Source organism: Magallana gigas, chromosome 2, assembly GCF_963853765.1.
Source record: "Magallana gigas chromosome 2, xbMagGiga1.1, whole genome shotgun sequence".
NCBI classification, from domain to species: domain Eukaryota; kingdom Metazoa; phylum Mollusca; class Bivalvia; order Ostreida; family Ostreidae; genus Magallana; species Magallana gigas.
Window position 1 is genome coordinate 36,817,538 of NC_088854.1, and position 15,665 is coordinate 36,833,202.

Consider the following 15,665-nt stretch of genomic DNA (forward strand, 5'->3'; position numbering starts at 1 on the left):
CTTTTCCTGGGTATTGATGAATACAATTAAGTTAACCATCATCTTCAAATACATGAACATTTTATAAAGTAGGTCACAAACAACTATAAGCATTCTCATTTAAGCAGTAAACGCTAACATTGTTACCGCAAACTTAGACCAGAATGAAGTCAATAAAGCATATATGCGTTATTTAAACAATAAAATGCTTTCTTCGGTGATTTACATGCGGGTTATGAAGGTGGCGATATTGCAGAAAAAATGCATAACCCAAGTTAACGGGGTTATGTCATTTTCTTCAGCAATGATCTCTATATACCATCATAACCCACATGAATCATCAAAGAAAGCATTTTATTGTTTATTTTTACATCGTTCTTTCAAATAAAGAGATTACTGTTAATGGACATCAGTACTGTACGTTTTTGAGTCTGACATCATCATGATTATTTCGTGCAGTCCATGATTTTGCTTAGGTCACAGTAGGTTTCGACCAATGGATAAATGGGGCGTGTAGATTTCAGACACATTGTCAGTCCTATCTGTTTTTATAGAGGTGTGAATTACTATAAGTTTCCGTAAGAAATAAAGGGAATTAAACTCGGTAAATTTAAAAATATAAAATATATTGTCCATAAAACTGCCGACATCAAACCTCCAGATAGTGCATCTCGGCCAGTCTAACTGAAACCATTCCAGTTTTAATCAGACCGACGAGTGTAAGGAGAAGGGGGGGGGGGGGTAATCAGACTGCATCTCTACTTGATAATACAAGAAAAACTTTTCAATCAAAATAAAAAGAATGTTTATTCAATTATAAAACAACAAAGAACAACAAAAGAACATTAGTGAATTTCAATAAATACGGAGATTCTTTCACTTGGAGAGATTCTATGAACTAAATGTTTATAATGTGTTTGATTATGTCTGTAATATACAGAAACTATATCTTTCATCCATTTTTACTGTTGTTGTGCTCTTCACACTGTTAAAGAAAAAAGATAAATATATTGTAAAGGTACAATTTCATATTTTGTTATAATGGAACAATGAAATATAAGCTATAGACATTCTACATACATGTATTTACATGTATCGGTTTTCGTTTTGTAAACTTTACGTATATCGATTTTATGACATATCTTCTGACAATGAAGCGTAGAGATATGCCAGGTGTTGAGGACGTACCGTTCACATGAAGGCCGAGTGTTTGTTCTGGGAGTGGTGTAGCTGGTTCCCCTCCTGGTGTTTGTGTGGCTCCGTGGATATCGCCAGCACCGCGTGGTAGGATTTCACAACGTGGCTGTGCTCCGACGGTTCGCTACAATCCTCTGCGGCTGAAAGGCAAATCAAAGTATTGTTAGCGAATCAATGGATTTGGGATGAGTGTCAGTATATAATCTCTCTCTCTCTCTCTCTCTCTCTCTCTCTCTCTCTCTCTCGTAGATGATTATATAACATATATACATTCATCTTGTAGTAATACGTCAATTATCGAATAAAATAATAGAATCTACGTAATGTATAGCAATAAATTAGATGAAATCAAGTACCAGGCAGTGAGCCGAGGCCCACTTTTTCGGCAATATCTGGATGGGTCTCTTGGAGAGCATCACTCATGTCTCTGGCGCTGGACGGATTCCGAGACATCAGCAGATCTAGTAGTTTCGGCACGGCTTCCTCTACCTCTAAGTTTAGCAGATCTTTGTTAGTTTGTTGGTCGATCTGGCCTTTTCTGACGAGATTATCGAGAAGGGTGGGAAGATGAAGCGAACGCTGTAGTAATGGCAAGTTCTGATTTAGCTTCCCCCAAATCTCACTTCCCATATATGGGTATCGATTCCTACAACACTATAATAATAATACGATATGTACATATAAATACAATGAAGCAATGTGATTAAATAATTAATTTACGTATTGTCATTCCATGGTTTAACTAATTAAATACAACTGGGGTAGCTTAGAAGTCTTTCTGACGTGTCTACGTAATATCTCTCTTTGAAATGAGACACTTGCAATCAATTATAAAACCTTGGTATTTTTGAGAAGAGACGATCGTTTACCCGGAAGCTGAAATATGTAATACTTGCAAGTACATGCATGATATTTGGTACAATATTTCATCATCAATTTTATTGATGGTTTAAATAACGTCTTTAAGATTCACATATATTATACTATAATTAAAAAGACAACCCAAATCCATCCAAAGATACTGCAATGAACACAATAAACTTCATAACATACATAGAACTAAGTCTTCTTCTTTCGATTTTACGAAGTCTCGTTGTACATGTGTACATTTATATAAAATTAATCAACCGATCAACCTCAAAAGGCAATATTGATCCGTCGATTTACGTAATGAAGATAAATCTGTACATGTTTTATTTAATACAAATTAATTATACTCAAACATATTATATTAGGAATTTAATTGTTATACATCTACTTACACGTGTGATCCCTTTCCACAAGCCTATATCCGCGTGTATAAGATTTTAGATTGTTCAACATCAACAAACGCGAATGCGCGCGCAACCACGCATTGATTAAAGGATTGGTGAGGGTAATGCAGGGGGCTAGTTATCTAGTTATCCACGGCTAGTTATAGCGTTACGTTTAGGGTGATGAAAAACTGGGTTTTTGCCATCATTATGTTTTCATTATATTTATGAATGCTCTACAGGGTTTAATGTGTTTATTCACCAAATATATATTATATTGTTCAGATTAACACACTGCAACCCTTTTTTTCAAATGCGGTAGTTATTTTTCCTGCAACCAATTCGATCACTTTTTATTTTAAAAAATTATTTATTTTTGTTGTTTTAAAACCAAGCGCGGATCATTTAAAAGAGGATATGTATGATGTACTGACATCCATACATGATATTTTCTCTTTATACCTTTTTCGTTTGCAATTCATGTAATAATAATCAAATTTGGGAAGAGTTTCACTGCCTATCAATAATGTAATGTACTATATCTTCACGGTCAAAAAGGGATTTATTTAGCAAGAACATATTATGTTCAACCCTATATATCTTTATATCCCCACCAATAATAAGGTAAGGGTATATTTTTTAACTCATGTGAAATATATACAACGTCAGGTGACTGTGGTTCGACCAAATACTCTTAAGTTTTGTAATTTAAGATATCGTCAAACTGCAACTTTATTTCTTAAAAAAAAAAACTATATATCCAGAATTTTTTTTTATGAGATTGTCTATTCTCCGCAAAAAAAATAAATATAGATCTTCATGTATATATAGCTTTGCTCAGATTCTAGACTAGTTGTTTATCTGTTAATATGTTTTAATAACTTGTACGATTATACTGTTTTGAGAGAATAAATGAATTAAATTAATTATTACACCACTGAATTTCAGATCTGTACTGTACGTTTGGTAGGAAAACTTGGGGATGAGAGTCATGTACTCGGAGTGTATATACGCAATGTGAAACCGTACATGTATATTCCATCATTGCTTTGTATAAATTGAAATAATTACGTTGTATAATAAACTCAGTAGCAATATGAGCTGCAATTTTCGTGTTGATTTATTTTTACGAAAATGTTATTTTCTAATAAAATGACCAAAAATATCATGTTTTTAAATTTTCATTTAAAAATATTCTTGATATGAATTTTATATTAAGAGTACTTTTCAAAATTGTAAAAAAAAAATGCAAAACTTTATTGAATGATATATACATGATTCAACATTTCACGACTTGACGATATATCTTATAATGACACGACAGTTTATTTTTGTCAACGCACTTGACAGTACTAAAAGTGCGATTGTAATTATATTTATTGATTTCTTATTAAGATTTCCTCGTTCCTAGAGTTCGCACGGTGTGTATAAAATGTACGAACTTGCAAATTCTTTTGATAAAAGTGCATATTTCCATCTGAAAAGTTCACGCGAATGACGGACTCTAAAATTATTAACTTAAAGTATTTCTGTGTGTCTCTTTTTCCTCCGTATAATAATAATAATCATACGACAAGTTTTAAAATTAAACCTAATGAAGAATAATTGAATAAGAAACTTTTATGATTATCTGTACTTGAATTAATTTGTGTGAAACTTTATAAAGTGTTCGTCTCTCAAAAATAAGGCGAATGAAAGGTATAGCTCAAAACAAAACCAAGAAAAATTAGCAACTGTCAAAATAATATTACTAACGGAGTAAAAATAATAATGATAATTGTCTTACTTATTAAACTGATTTCAGAATTACTCCCTTCATTTAAAACACAAGAAGTAAAGGTTCACCGATTCCTTTTTCATCAAAGAAAAGAATCCGAGATTACCATAGAGACAAGGAAATATGTGACGGACTTGCAGCTGGTGGGGATTTCATTTGCGAGACACACCAACTTTGTATAGCTGTCCTTGTGATGATATAACATACCTTCATTCGTATATCATGATAGAGAAAGCTAAATCATACCGTCGATAAAACTATATCGTACATACTTACCGTTTGATCAAGCATCTTAGAGCAGCTATTATGACGTCATAATAGAGCATGCATATTAGAGCAGCTATTATGACGTCATAAGAGCGATGCGTTTCCCTTTGATAATGATAGCGCACGCAGTTCAAATATGAATGTTTTATTTAAGGAATGAATTCAATATTTATTTGTTTTATACGATATAAAATGGTTTGGGAAAAATTACGCTTTATAAACCGCGAATGAGACAGTTTACGCTTTATAAACCGCGAAGCGGTTTATAAAAAGCGTAAACTGTTTCAAACCATTTTATTCGGTCTTCCCATAAACTAGAGTTATCGTACTGAAAGAGTTATCTTCCCCTCATAGCAGGTATGCATGCAGTACTGCCGGTCATTTGAAGATGAGTAAACAGTGCGGGAGTTTACGTATACAACGTTAATTAATAACGACTTTTCTTACAGCAAAAAACATTTGATAATATTTAAATTACCAAACAGAAAACATCAAAAGTTATCTAAAAAATTAAAATGATTGCAAAGTGTGCGTTTGATTACAATTTATAACGCGATGTACATAGTTTTGCTTAATAGGCAAACATTTCGAGTGAAAGACATTGCGATTCTTATTTTTGGGACAATTACTCCTTTTGTGAGCTAACAGATGGATTTATAGTGGTTTCTCTGATAAAATGAACCCACCTATTACGCAAAAATGAAAGATGTTATATATATATATTGGAGAGGGCTGGAGTTGAAAATCATTTTTTTCTATGAAATCAACTTTTTTCTATAGAAATCAAATATAGAAATATAAATTCTTAACGAACTGTCCCTATTTTTTTTTTCTTTCTAGCACAACGCAAAATCAATATAGGCCTAAGGGAAAGTATGCATATATATAATTCTGATTAAATTCAAAGATACATATATACGAGACCCCCCCCCCCCCCTCCCCTCCCGCTAACTTCGCAGACTGGGATTTTGATAATTTGTGAACTGATTAATTTTTAAATTTATTAATTGTTTTTCGTCTTGATTTTCGGTTGGTCTGCTCTTCCAACCCCCCCCCCCCCCCACTCTTTCAAAATACGATGTTTGCGCTGGCCTGTTGAGATGCATTCGTTCGACATGCCATGCTTTCATGAAAGAAATACATGTATGTGTACACGCAGTGGGTATTGGTATCTTACCAGGCACCGACGGTCATCAATTCAGGCAGCTGTACCTGTCATGCAGGATGTTTAATCGATGACAATCATTTGAATTTCTCAACAAAACAGATTTGTTGAAAAGAGGAATGACAGCATTGAAAATAGAACTCAGTGTTTTAAATATAGGATTTCATCGAAATTTCAATTTGTCTTTGGTTAAAAATAGAGACCCTTTTTCTTTTAAGTCTTTGAGGAGACAGCTTAAACACATTTTTTGTAGTTTGTTTTACTTTCAGTACCTTTATTACTTTTATCATTTATCTCAGTGCCCTTTATATAATTGAATTGTACTTTATTCACGTACAATCTATAGCAAACACCATTCTAGGGAATAAACTTTTCATGAAAAATTAAGAATGGAATGAACTATATATATAAATATAAACGTGAATGTTGTCGATCAAAATCGGAACGCAACTTTAAATGAAAACATGATTGCAAGCGTGTATACGAAAAATTGCGCAAAAGCTAGGTTGCAGATATTTTCATTTATTTCATAAATTCCAATGACGATGAAATGTAAATTAATCATTCATTAATCTAAATGAAATCCTTCAAGATGAAGTATAGTAAGGTCCGCCAATTATCAGTGTTGATACATACGTACGTAGGTATAATGCCTATCTTTGTACTTCGACCTACTGATAGATTGAAACATTCTCTTTTGAGAGGTGAACAGACAAAACCATCCATGTCTATAGGATTGCTTTGCATGTTCACTTCTCTGTATAATACAATGTACATGTATCAGCAGCGCTCTCCTGAAACCATGCACTTTACCGCCAGCACTGTTTTATTATTTGGTAGATGGAAGGCGGGTGGCATCAACGGGGGAGGGGGGGGGGGGGGCTACCCTCCCAACTTCTTTTTGCAACAGATATTTTTCATAAATTTACATTTAAAAAAGTGAATAAACATGAATATCACCCCCCCCCCACCTTTTCCACATTTTTCGTAGCTAGTAAATAAATTGTGAATCTGTGAAAAGAAGGAAATGATGGTATGATTTAATTAAGGTATGCAGTACAGAAAAGTACACTACCACCCCTCCCCCTACCCCCCAACACACAAACACGGATTAGGGTTTTCACGATTTGGGAAATTGTAATTTTCTTTTCTTTTTTTTTCCTTTTTTTGGTTTGTCTAATTCTTTTGATGAGACCCCGCCCTCCCAATCCATTTTCAAAAACCATATGGTATGTGCCTGGATATGATACAATTATGCGCGCTCGTAAAATCTCCCTACAGTTTTATTTTTTATTTTAGTATAACAGCATCCTTTAATTGCACAATCTTCTTTCTACATTGACAATTTACATCAATAACCGATTAAACTAGACAAAAAAACGTTTGTTTCAACCATTTGTTTATACTGGTTACATAGCGCGATACCAACGTCGGATATCGCCATTTACTGTGACTGAAATGGCTCAGTGGTTAGGGCACCAGACCTAAGGTATAGAACAAGGTTCTTAGGTTGAGGGTTCGATTACCTGAGGATTAATATATTGAGGCAATGATTTTTTTTCTTATAGTTTGTTTAAATATTCAAAATGAATATTGTAAGGAATTTTGTGTTTTGCAAACTTGTGCTATAAAATTATCAAATAGATTTGATTGAAAAAAAAAAATTAAATTGTATTTTACGATTAAACCAATGGGCATTTGCGCTTATTCCCACATCTTCTTCCATATGTTAAAAAAATAACAATTTCTAAGTTAAAAATTCTTCGAAAATGGAATCGGAATTACCTGGTAAAATGCACATCTAGACATTGTGTCCTTAAACTATTACTTTCACTAATACAAATCTTCACAAAATTCTGTTCGGTAGTTTAAGAGAGTTGCACTGACAAATAACTCATTACTACATTCACTAAATGGCCAAATTCTAAGTTCAAAAGGGTAACACCCCCCCCCCCCCCCACGTACATGTAATCAGTGTCGCTGGTCATGTGTGGGGTACAAATAACTATCGGCACCATGCCATTATACATCCATCCAAAGCTGTGTGATCGAATAAAGGGTAAAAACTTTCCCATATTTTGGTTTATGATGTATATGTAGAATGTGATTTTTATCCAGCTCATTTGTTTTCTATCTCCCATCATCTTAAGCCAAGCCGGAGTTTACATCTCTCTCTCTTTCTCTCTCTCCTGTATGGGAGAGAATCGTAGCTTTTTGGCCATGGTTGACCACAATGTTTATTACTGGCGAATGTTAATTCAACCCACGCACAAATAAATCACTCATTCTATTTTTAAAATTTTATTACAAAGACATTTTAGAAGATTAAAACAAACATTTGAAATATTGAAGAAAAATTCGTTATAATTGTCAAGTAATAGCAAACTTTGATTCATATCATAAAAGGAATATATCACAACAAGGATTGAGAAACATATTTATTTTTTAAATGAACAATGACAGATAAAGCTAACGAAACAAAAATGAGATGAAACAGACGGCAGTAACAAATCAGCAAGTGCCTCTACATGTTGTCCAACAGTACAGTTCAACGGTGGGTGCATGTAAGACTACCTACCCACATGTAACAACAAACTGTAAACCTGGTAACTACAAATACATCTACTGAAACATTCACACTGGTATCTTTACTCTCTCTTTGTATTCTATTTTGAGTGGACTGTTTCCACAGTACTATTATGACATCATAAAAATGATGACCTCTACATAAAAGTACTTCTAATACATTTGAACAAGAAATGTCCAATGCTAGTTACTGACATCTACACATATGCTGAAATTAATTTATATGTGTATATCAATTGGAATCTTATCATGCAAACATTTTTGCATACATTTTCTTCTCCTTAGTTTTATATTCCTCGAGGACTTTCTTTACTTTGGCTAGCTCTCGCTGAATACCTGCAATAGTCATTGCATGCAAGTTTTTAAAATCTGCATATCTAATACAGCAAAAACCCTATGAAAAAACTATTCATTAAACCATGTGACAGATTTGTTTTTTTAATGATACAAAAATGTGAAAGTTTGTATTTCTAAAGAAATGATTCATTGAAGTTTAAAATACTTTCTATATAATTAAAATGAAAAGGGAATGGCCTGTCTATTTGATACTTTACCTTTGTCTGATGGCTCTAGTTTTGAAGCTTCACTAAGACTTTCCTGAAAATTAAAATTCACACTGTATTTAATTATTTATTCACAATTCTAAGGGGCAAATCTGTAAACACTGATATAACGTGTCTCACTAAACCTTAAAATAGTTTCTCAAATCAGCAGAAAATTAATTGATTATGAAAGACAGCACTGTGTGGGTGCACGAGAAGTATTTAAGTCAAATACTATAGATTCCTAATTAAACGTGAGGAATTAATCTCCGTGTAAAATCATATCATAAATTCTAAGTACAGCATATTTAAATATTTGTTTCTTGCAACTTAAACTATCAGTTCTTTTAAATTAACTAAAGTATAAGGTACATGGATTAGTATTAAAAACAGAAGTGCTGAAAATTTTAATTACGAACACTAGATCCATATATGATATTTTGCAATGTTAACAAGAGGCCCATGGACCACATTGCTCACCTGAACAACAATGTACATAATAAATTCAGCTTTATGGAGTCTTATACAAAATATCTGAACAATGTTCTATAACCGATCCTTTACAAAGAAATTCCCTTGCATATTCTTATGTTTATCATTGAGCACAGATGGTTTTACACAGTTATATTACATATTGAGATGTGCAGTTCTCAGGAGGATCTTGAACATTTGTTTATATATGAATTATAAACCTACATAAAACTTTGAACCCCTTGTGAGGCCCAAGAATTGTCCAGGGGCCAGAGTCTGAACAATCTTAAAGAATCAACAATATGTCAAAATGCTTGCATAAAAGTAAAACCAAATATAATAACATTAGAGTTTTCGTAAATAATATAAATGTTTTCCTTTGTAAAATTAGAACACCCCCCCCCCCCCCCCCCCCCCAATGTGTCCCAACCTTACTCCTGAAAATTATGATTTTGACAAATTTTAATCTACACTATCTGAGCTGACTACGGTTACAGCTTTTCTGGGCAATTCCTATGTAAAAATCCCCCCAACTATTGTGGTCCCACCCTACCCCTAGGGATCATGAATTGAACAAACTTGAATCTACCTTACCTGAGGAAGCTTCACCATGAGTAATAGCTTTTCTGGTCTATCCATTTCAGAGAAGAAGATATTTAAAGATTTTTGTCTATATATTCCTATGTAAAAATTGAACCCCCATCGTGGTCCCATCATTTCCCTAAGGATAATGATTTGAACAAGCTTGAATTTACCCTACCTGAAGATGCTTCCACACAGTTTACAGCTTTTCTGACTGATCAGTTTCAGAAGAGAAATTTTTTAAAGATTAACTCTATATATTCCTATGTAGACACTTAACCCCCCACCCTTTGTGGGGGTCCCCTTTTGCTTTTCTGGCCAAATAGTTTTAAAGAAGAATTTTTTTGAAAAATACCAAAAAAATTTCAATGATTGTTAATTATTTCTGCTTTAAAGAGGGCATGGCCCTTCATTTAAACAAACTTGAATCCCCTTTATTTAAGGATGCTTTGGTTGAAATTGGCCCAACGGTTCTGGGGAAGAAGTTGAAAATGTAAAATGTTTACAGACGGACAGGCGGATGCCATACAAAAAGTGATCAGAAAAGCTTACTTGAGCTTTAAGCTCAGGTGAGCTAATAAAAAGTATACCTTTGACAATACAATTTCGATAGTGGTTAAATAGAAATTTAAATGTACCAAAGCTTGGTCAAAATTTTTGAGGCCACACTCTGCCTGTCCTTTTCTAAAGAGTGCTTTGACATTCCTGTTGTTTGCCGCTAACACCTGCAATGAAGAAGCCATGATATCAGTACTGAATGTACAGAAGTACAATCCTCTAAGCCACACACGGTGACAGGCGTTAAAATATACTAATCTGGCTGTTTAATAATCTAACTCAAGCATGATCTATATGTACCGGCACATATTTATCAAGTCTTAAAACTTTGGGAAGAAAGTCAAGAAAAATAAACTACCGTAAGTTGAAAATGTACTGAAGATGTTGCATTTAATTTATGATATAAGCATATGAATATTTTTTTAATTAATTTTGGACTGAAAAAGTTTGGGCCAAACTTCTGTGATAGACTGTACTTTGAGTCTTTCTTACCTCATTACACTGTTCAATAGCTTGAGCATATTCTTCCAGTTTGAGATGACAAGCAGCTCTGACCAAGAGAAACACACAGCAATAGTCATATACATGCACACATCAACACACACAGTGTTTATAATAATATATCAATGGAACCAATAAACAGTGATGTAGCAGTACATGTACTTACAAATTAAGACAAACAGGAATAAGGAATGTTGATTCAATCTCCTTGTTTGCTTCATCACTTAAATCCATACTGTTGTCAACTTCATTCAAATATCTGAAAGAAATATTCAATGAAAGATCACATGAAATTGTTGTCAAAAGATCTTTGTACAGTAATCTAAAGAGCAATGGTCCAAATACAACTACAAGGACTTTAATTCTTTGTGTTATTTCCTAAGTTACACATAGTTTTACTTGGGGATATACATGCATCATGACATTAGAAAAATCTGTTACAAAGAGAGTCTCCATCAGTTACTGGACAGGGTAGTAAATCACTGATTATTACCTTAATGCCTTTTTGTACTTTTTCTTTGCTGGTTGAAATTTCTGCTCTTTAAACAATGAGTTACCACATTCTTTGATGGATTTGATCATTTCCAACACTTTGTCTTTGTTTTCAGACTGAAATACAACAATGGACATTCACATAATTTACATCTATAAGGGTGTGAGGATTCAAATAATATGACACAAAAGTCTTATCACCACTGAAAAAAATCAAAGACAAAAGTATGTACATTGCTGAAGTCCAGTTGACTGTCCTCCGGCCAGTCTGGTGTCTGATCCCCCGAATCATCAGCGCTACATATACCATCATCCTCTCCCGGAGCAAGTTCTCCACAATCACTTATCATACACTCCTGAAAAAAAAGTGTTGACAATTATAACTATCCTGACAAACATGCACATGTACATTAGTATTAACACATATGTATTTAAAACAAAACCAAAAATGTTCGGAACAATAATGATTGAATGTATGTGCATGCTGGCGTGAGAAGTTATTCTCTTCTGGTGTCTACATAATTTAATAACTTTACATCTGAATTCAAAAGGTTACACTTTTTAAAAATCTGATTTAGAATAACAAGTACATAACTATTTTTATTTATTTTCATTGATTATGATTTTATCACATCTCTAACTTTACTCTTTGATCAACCCTTGTGCATGTTCTTGCCCTTTTCTCTTTTTCTTATTTGCTTTCCTTACAATGTATAGCATATACATAAACAATATAATTACACTTAAAGGAAGTGAACATGAAAAAATTATCAAGGGCTCAAATTTGTCTGTTTGATGTGTATAATGATATCTGAAAACCGTTTAGACATAGCTTTCCTCAGTAAAAAGATATACCACTTAGAATAACTAATTCTTGCAATCCATGAGCGCTGCCATATTGTTAAAATCATTACCTCCTGCTGGGTTATCTCTAAGCATCTAAGAGAGGGCAGCACTGATGCTGCCGTCAGTGAGACACATTGCATTTTTACACACGTTTAGTAACAGAGATAAAATGCCATCATCAAAATGTGAATGGAAACTTGAAAGGAATGTAAAGAGTTGTCATTTTAAACAGTGTTTATGGAGGAAGATTTTGGATCTCAGAATGATGCATTCCCACCAGCAGTTAATGTGACATGTAACTAGAATGGAATGTCCGTGGATCAGTGTTATTGTGACATATTTTTTCTTGCACTCTGGAATTTCTTGTTTATGAGTTTGAACATTATGTGTGCTACATAAATGAGCACACAAGGTGCATTGCACAGCATCCTGACTTTTAAAATGTGTCGTAGTCATGTTATTCTTCTGACAGCATAAACAGAACCGGCGTACATATCACCAAGATCTTATGTATGAAAAAAAACAAATTAGAAAAATTTCCAGGGCATTAAATAAAAAGTAACGGTAAGAAACCCCACAAAGAAAATGAAATTACAATTTTATATTAATTTAAATTGAAATCTAAAAACAGCATTTTATTTATGTAAACACTGAATACCACATGCATCTCCGTACAAACATCTGGAATGTGATGGTCTTATATTTCACAAATTAATTCATCTATATTCATTTTTTGTACAAATCATAAATAGTTATCTGAGGTTCATTTATAGAAATGTACTAAATCCTTGTCTTCTCATGACAGTACACAAAATTTTTCTTCACTTCAAGGCATATTTTTTCTTCGTAACTTTTATCAACTCTGTACATAAACACTGGCCTAGTTCCAACATTGACCTAGTCACCAGCAGCAATGTGGCTTATCTACGTCGGAGAACAGATGCATGCTGGGGAATAATGGATTACCTCCATAAACCTTTCACTGAGAGTGTTAAATTGATAAAATCTCTTGATAGAAATAAACAAAAAGTTAGCAGACCTCATTTTTAAGTTTCAAAAGGCTTTTAAAATTTATTAAGCAACAATTATTTTTTTCATGTTCACTTCCTTTAATAACGACTCATTAATCATCTGTATCATGCATTAATGATAAGAGAAAAACATAAGAAGATTTGTTTTAAATGCACTTTTTTTTTTTTTTACCAGTTTTGGTTTCTCTTCCTCCTTCTCCACATTTTCCAGCTCACGAACAACACCCATACCCTTCAGAACCTTCCCAAATACAACATGTTTACCATCCAAATGGTGTGCTGGCTTACAGAGGATGAAGAACTGTGAGCCATTTGTATTAGGGCCTGCATTTGCCATACTGAGAAGACCAGGCTTGTCATGCTGGAAAGGAATAGGGTGAGAATAAAAAATACACAGATTTAATCAAGTAAAATGTGATTTGAGATAAAAATGACTAAATTAAATGTGGAAAAATGTAATACATGTATGAAGATAAAATCATATGAACTCACTACAGATATCAGTCTACATTTTACCCATAACATGATACATGTAAGACATTAAAGATATATAGAATGTGTTCATTCATTGAAGAAACAATGACATGTGCCTAATCAAAATGCAGAAGCATAGAGTTATCTTACAGTGTATGGGAAGCCTTCATCCTCAAATTTTTCACCATAAATACTTTCTCCTCCAGTTCCATTTTTGTTGGAGAAATCACCTCCTTGGATCATAAAGTCCTTTATAACTGACAAAACAGAACACACAATGTACACATAGCAATTAAAGTATTATATAGTGCTATCATATTGAACCAATATAACTTTTTTCTCAGACTTTGAGATGTAAAAGAATGTATAAAATAATATATAATAAATAAATATCCAAAGATTATGGTACATTTTGCAGATTCCTTTAAACTTTAAATGGTGCTTCTCAAGAGAATAGTTTAATTCCCTTAAACCTTTTTAAAATGATGTGAGTTTTTTGTCCGTTACAAAAACTTTGTGATAAGAAATGAGAGGGGAACTAGAACTTGCTATAATGTGGGAATTTTAAAAATCCATGGAAAGCACAAACATTTGTACAATCAAGATTATTAGGTTATTTGTTGACAATTTTCATAGAAATTTATTCTTAATTTGAAATAACAATTTCACATCTGTAGATATGGTACAGTATATCCTATCTTTATTACTATTCGAAGTCACAGCAAACACATGCTCACAAGTGATTACTTTGTTACAGTGACACACTTACTTCTATGGAATGGACATTTCTTGAAATGCAGTGGACATCCGGTTGATTTACCAATGCCTTTCTCTCCAGTACATAATGCTCTAAAGTTTTCTGCTGTTTTTGGAAGTTTATCTTTGAATAACTCAAAGACAATTCTGCCCACTACCAACAGAAATGTTTTCAATGCACAAAATAAAAAAAATTAGGACTTCACAAACAAAAGGATGAGAGGTACATATTATCCCATACACAGAAGTTGTTACCAAGAATTGTTACATATCATCTATTCTAATGCGGATTTACCATAATTTTAGAAAATACAATTTTTTCTAAATTTTGCACTTCAAATTTATATCCCATTTGGGATATTATATCCCAAACGGACTATTATATTATATCCCATTTATGTCCCATTTGGGCAATTGGTCCCAACCTGCTAAACAAAGCTATTGTTATGACCTACTGCAAGAATTTATATATAGTGTATTTCATACACCTGTAAGCATCTTTCATTTACTAGATCTTGACCTTAAGAATATATTTCAGTCTGTTGTAATAAAGAAAGCAGTTATCACCGCAATCCTCTAAATCTGAGGAAATTCGAAAGCTCACGTGCAGAAAAGCAATGTAGCCTGCATTATATTTTGAAATAGAAAATAACTAGCTTACATATCGACAGTGTAACTTTAAAAATCTCAATTGTGAGTTTTACCATTTTCGCCCCCGATTTGAACGTCGAAGAAAACTCTTGGGTTCTCTGGATTTTCCATGTTTTTTGCCGGCCTGACAGATTTTAGACAAGTCGTACGTTAGTTACCAACCGTATCAGTATTGTTTAAAAATTGTTATTTTTTTTAAAAAATAGATGGCATTAGCCAATTTGAAGGAAATGAAGAATAAAAATGAGCACAACCACACCCCTGATTTGGAATATAACATTCACAGCTAGGTTTTTCGGTAAAGATCCACACTAATCCGAGATTGTTTCATATCTGTCTCCGATCACGGGCCCTGGAAGTTATTGTAAATATATTGCATGTGCATGTATAAAAAAGTACTTTTTTATACATGCACATGCAATATATTTACAATAACTTCCAGGGCCCGTGTCTCCGATATCAACAATGCAGTTAAATTTGTCCGAGATTTTTTAATTAGGGCATTATAGTTTCACAATTTTGATAAAAGGTATTCTT

General features: G+C 33.2%; 2 protein-coding genes across 5 annotated transcripts; both read right to left on the minus strand.

Annotated features, from left to right (window-relative positions):
* Positions 1-767: 767 nt before the first annotated feature.
* On the minus strand, positions 768-4,512 carry LOC117681727 (uncharacterized). 3 transcript variants are annotated; one of them, XM_034447455.2, is made up of 4 exons: positions 4,483-4,512; positions 1,533-1,830; positions 1,168-1,316; positions 768-964 (listed from the first exon to the last, which is right to left on the minus strand). In XM_034447455.2, exons 1-3 carry the CDS (start codon positions 4,495-4,497, stop codon positions 1,171-1,173), a joined length of 459 nt encoding a protein of 152 aa, XP_034303346.2. In that variant the 5' UTR covers positions 4,498-4,512; the 3' UTR covers positions 768-964; positions 1,168-1,170. The 3 variants fall into 3 exon arrangements, with proteins under 3 accessions (XP_034303346.2, XP_034303347.1, XP_034303348.1); XM_034447456.2 differs by lacking the exon at positions 4,483-4,512 and adding an exon at positions 2,439-2,597; XM_034447457.2 differs by lacking the exon at positions 4,483-4,512 and adding an exon at positions 2,439-2,549 and having other exon boundaries at positions 1,533-1,822.
* Positions 4,513-7,923: 3,411 nt separating this feature from the next.
* Positions 7,924-15,325, minus strand: LOC105340381 (peptidyl-prolyl cis-trans isomerase D). 2 transcript variants are annotated; one of them, XM_011446402.4, is made up of 11 exons: positions 15,182-15,325; positions 14,491-14,631; positions 13,872-13,978; positions 13,420-13,608; positions 11,604-11,726; positions 11,372-11,487; positions 11,045-11,137; positions 10,870-10,927; positions 10,458-10,544; positions 8,779-8,821; positions 7,924-8,560 (listed from the first exon to the last, which is right to left on the minus strand). In XM_011446402.4, exons 1-11 carry the CDS (start codon positions 15,237-15,239, stop codon positions 8,472-8,474), a joined length of 1,104 nt encoding a protein of 367 aa, XP_011444704.3. In that variant the 5' UTR covers positions 15,240-15,325; the 3' UTR covers positions 7,924-8,471. The 2 variants fall into 2 exon arrangements, with proteins under 2 accessions (XP_011444704.3, XP_019927829.3); XM_020072270.3 differs by having other exon boundaries at positions 15,139-15,199.
* Positions 15,326-15,665: the final 340 nt, after the last annotated feature.

Excerpts from the sequence above, each read along its gene's own strand:
- LOC117681727 (XM_034447455.2), bottom strand. Across the intron at positions 1,317-1,532 it reads GGGCCTCGGCTCACTGCCTG|CCGCAGAGGATTGTAGCGAA; the intron begins GTACTTGATTTC and ends TTTGCCTTTCAG.
- LOC105340381 (XM_011446402.4), bottom strand. The coding sequence starts at position 15,239 with ATGGAAAATCCAGAGAACCCAAGAGTTTTCTTCGACGTTCAAATCGGG. Across the intron at positions 11,488-11,603 it reads GTCAACTGGACTTCAGCAAT|TCTGAAAACAAAGACAAAGT; the intron begins GTACATACTTTT and ends GTTGTATTTCAG. Across the intron at positions 10,545-10,869 it reads CTATTGAACAGTGTAATGAG|GTGTTAGCGGCAAACAACAG; the intron begins GTAAGAAAGACT and ends TCTTCATTGCAG.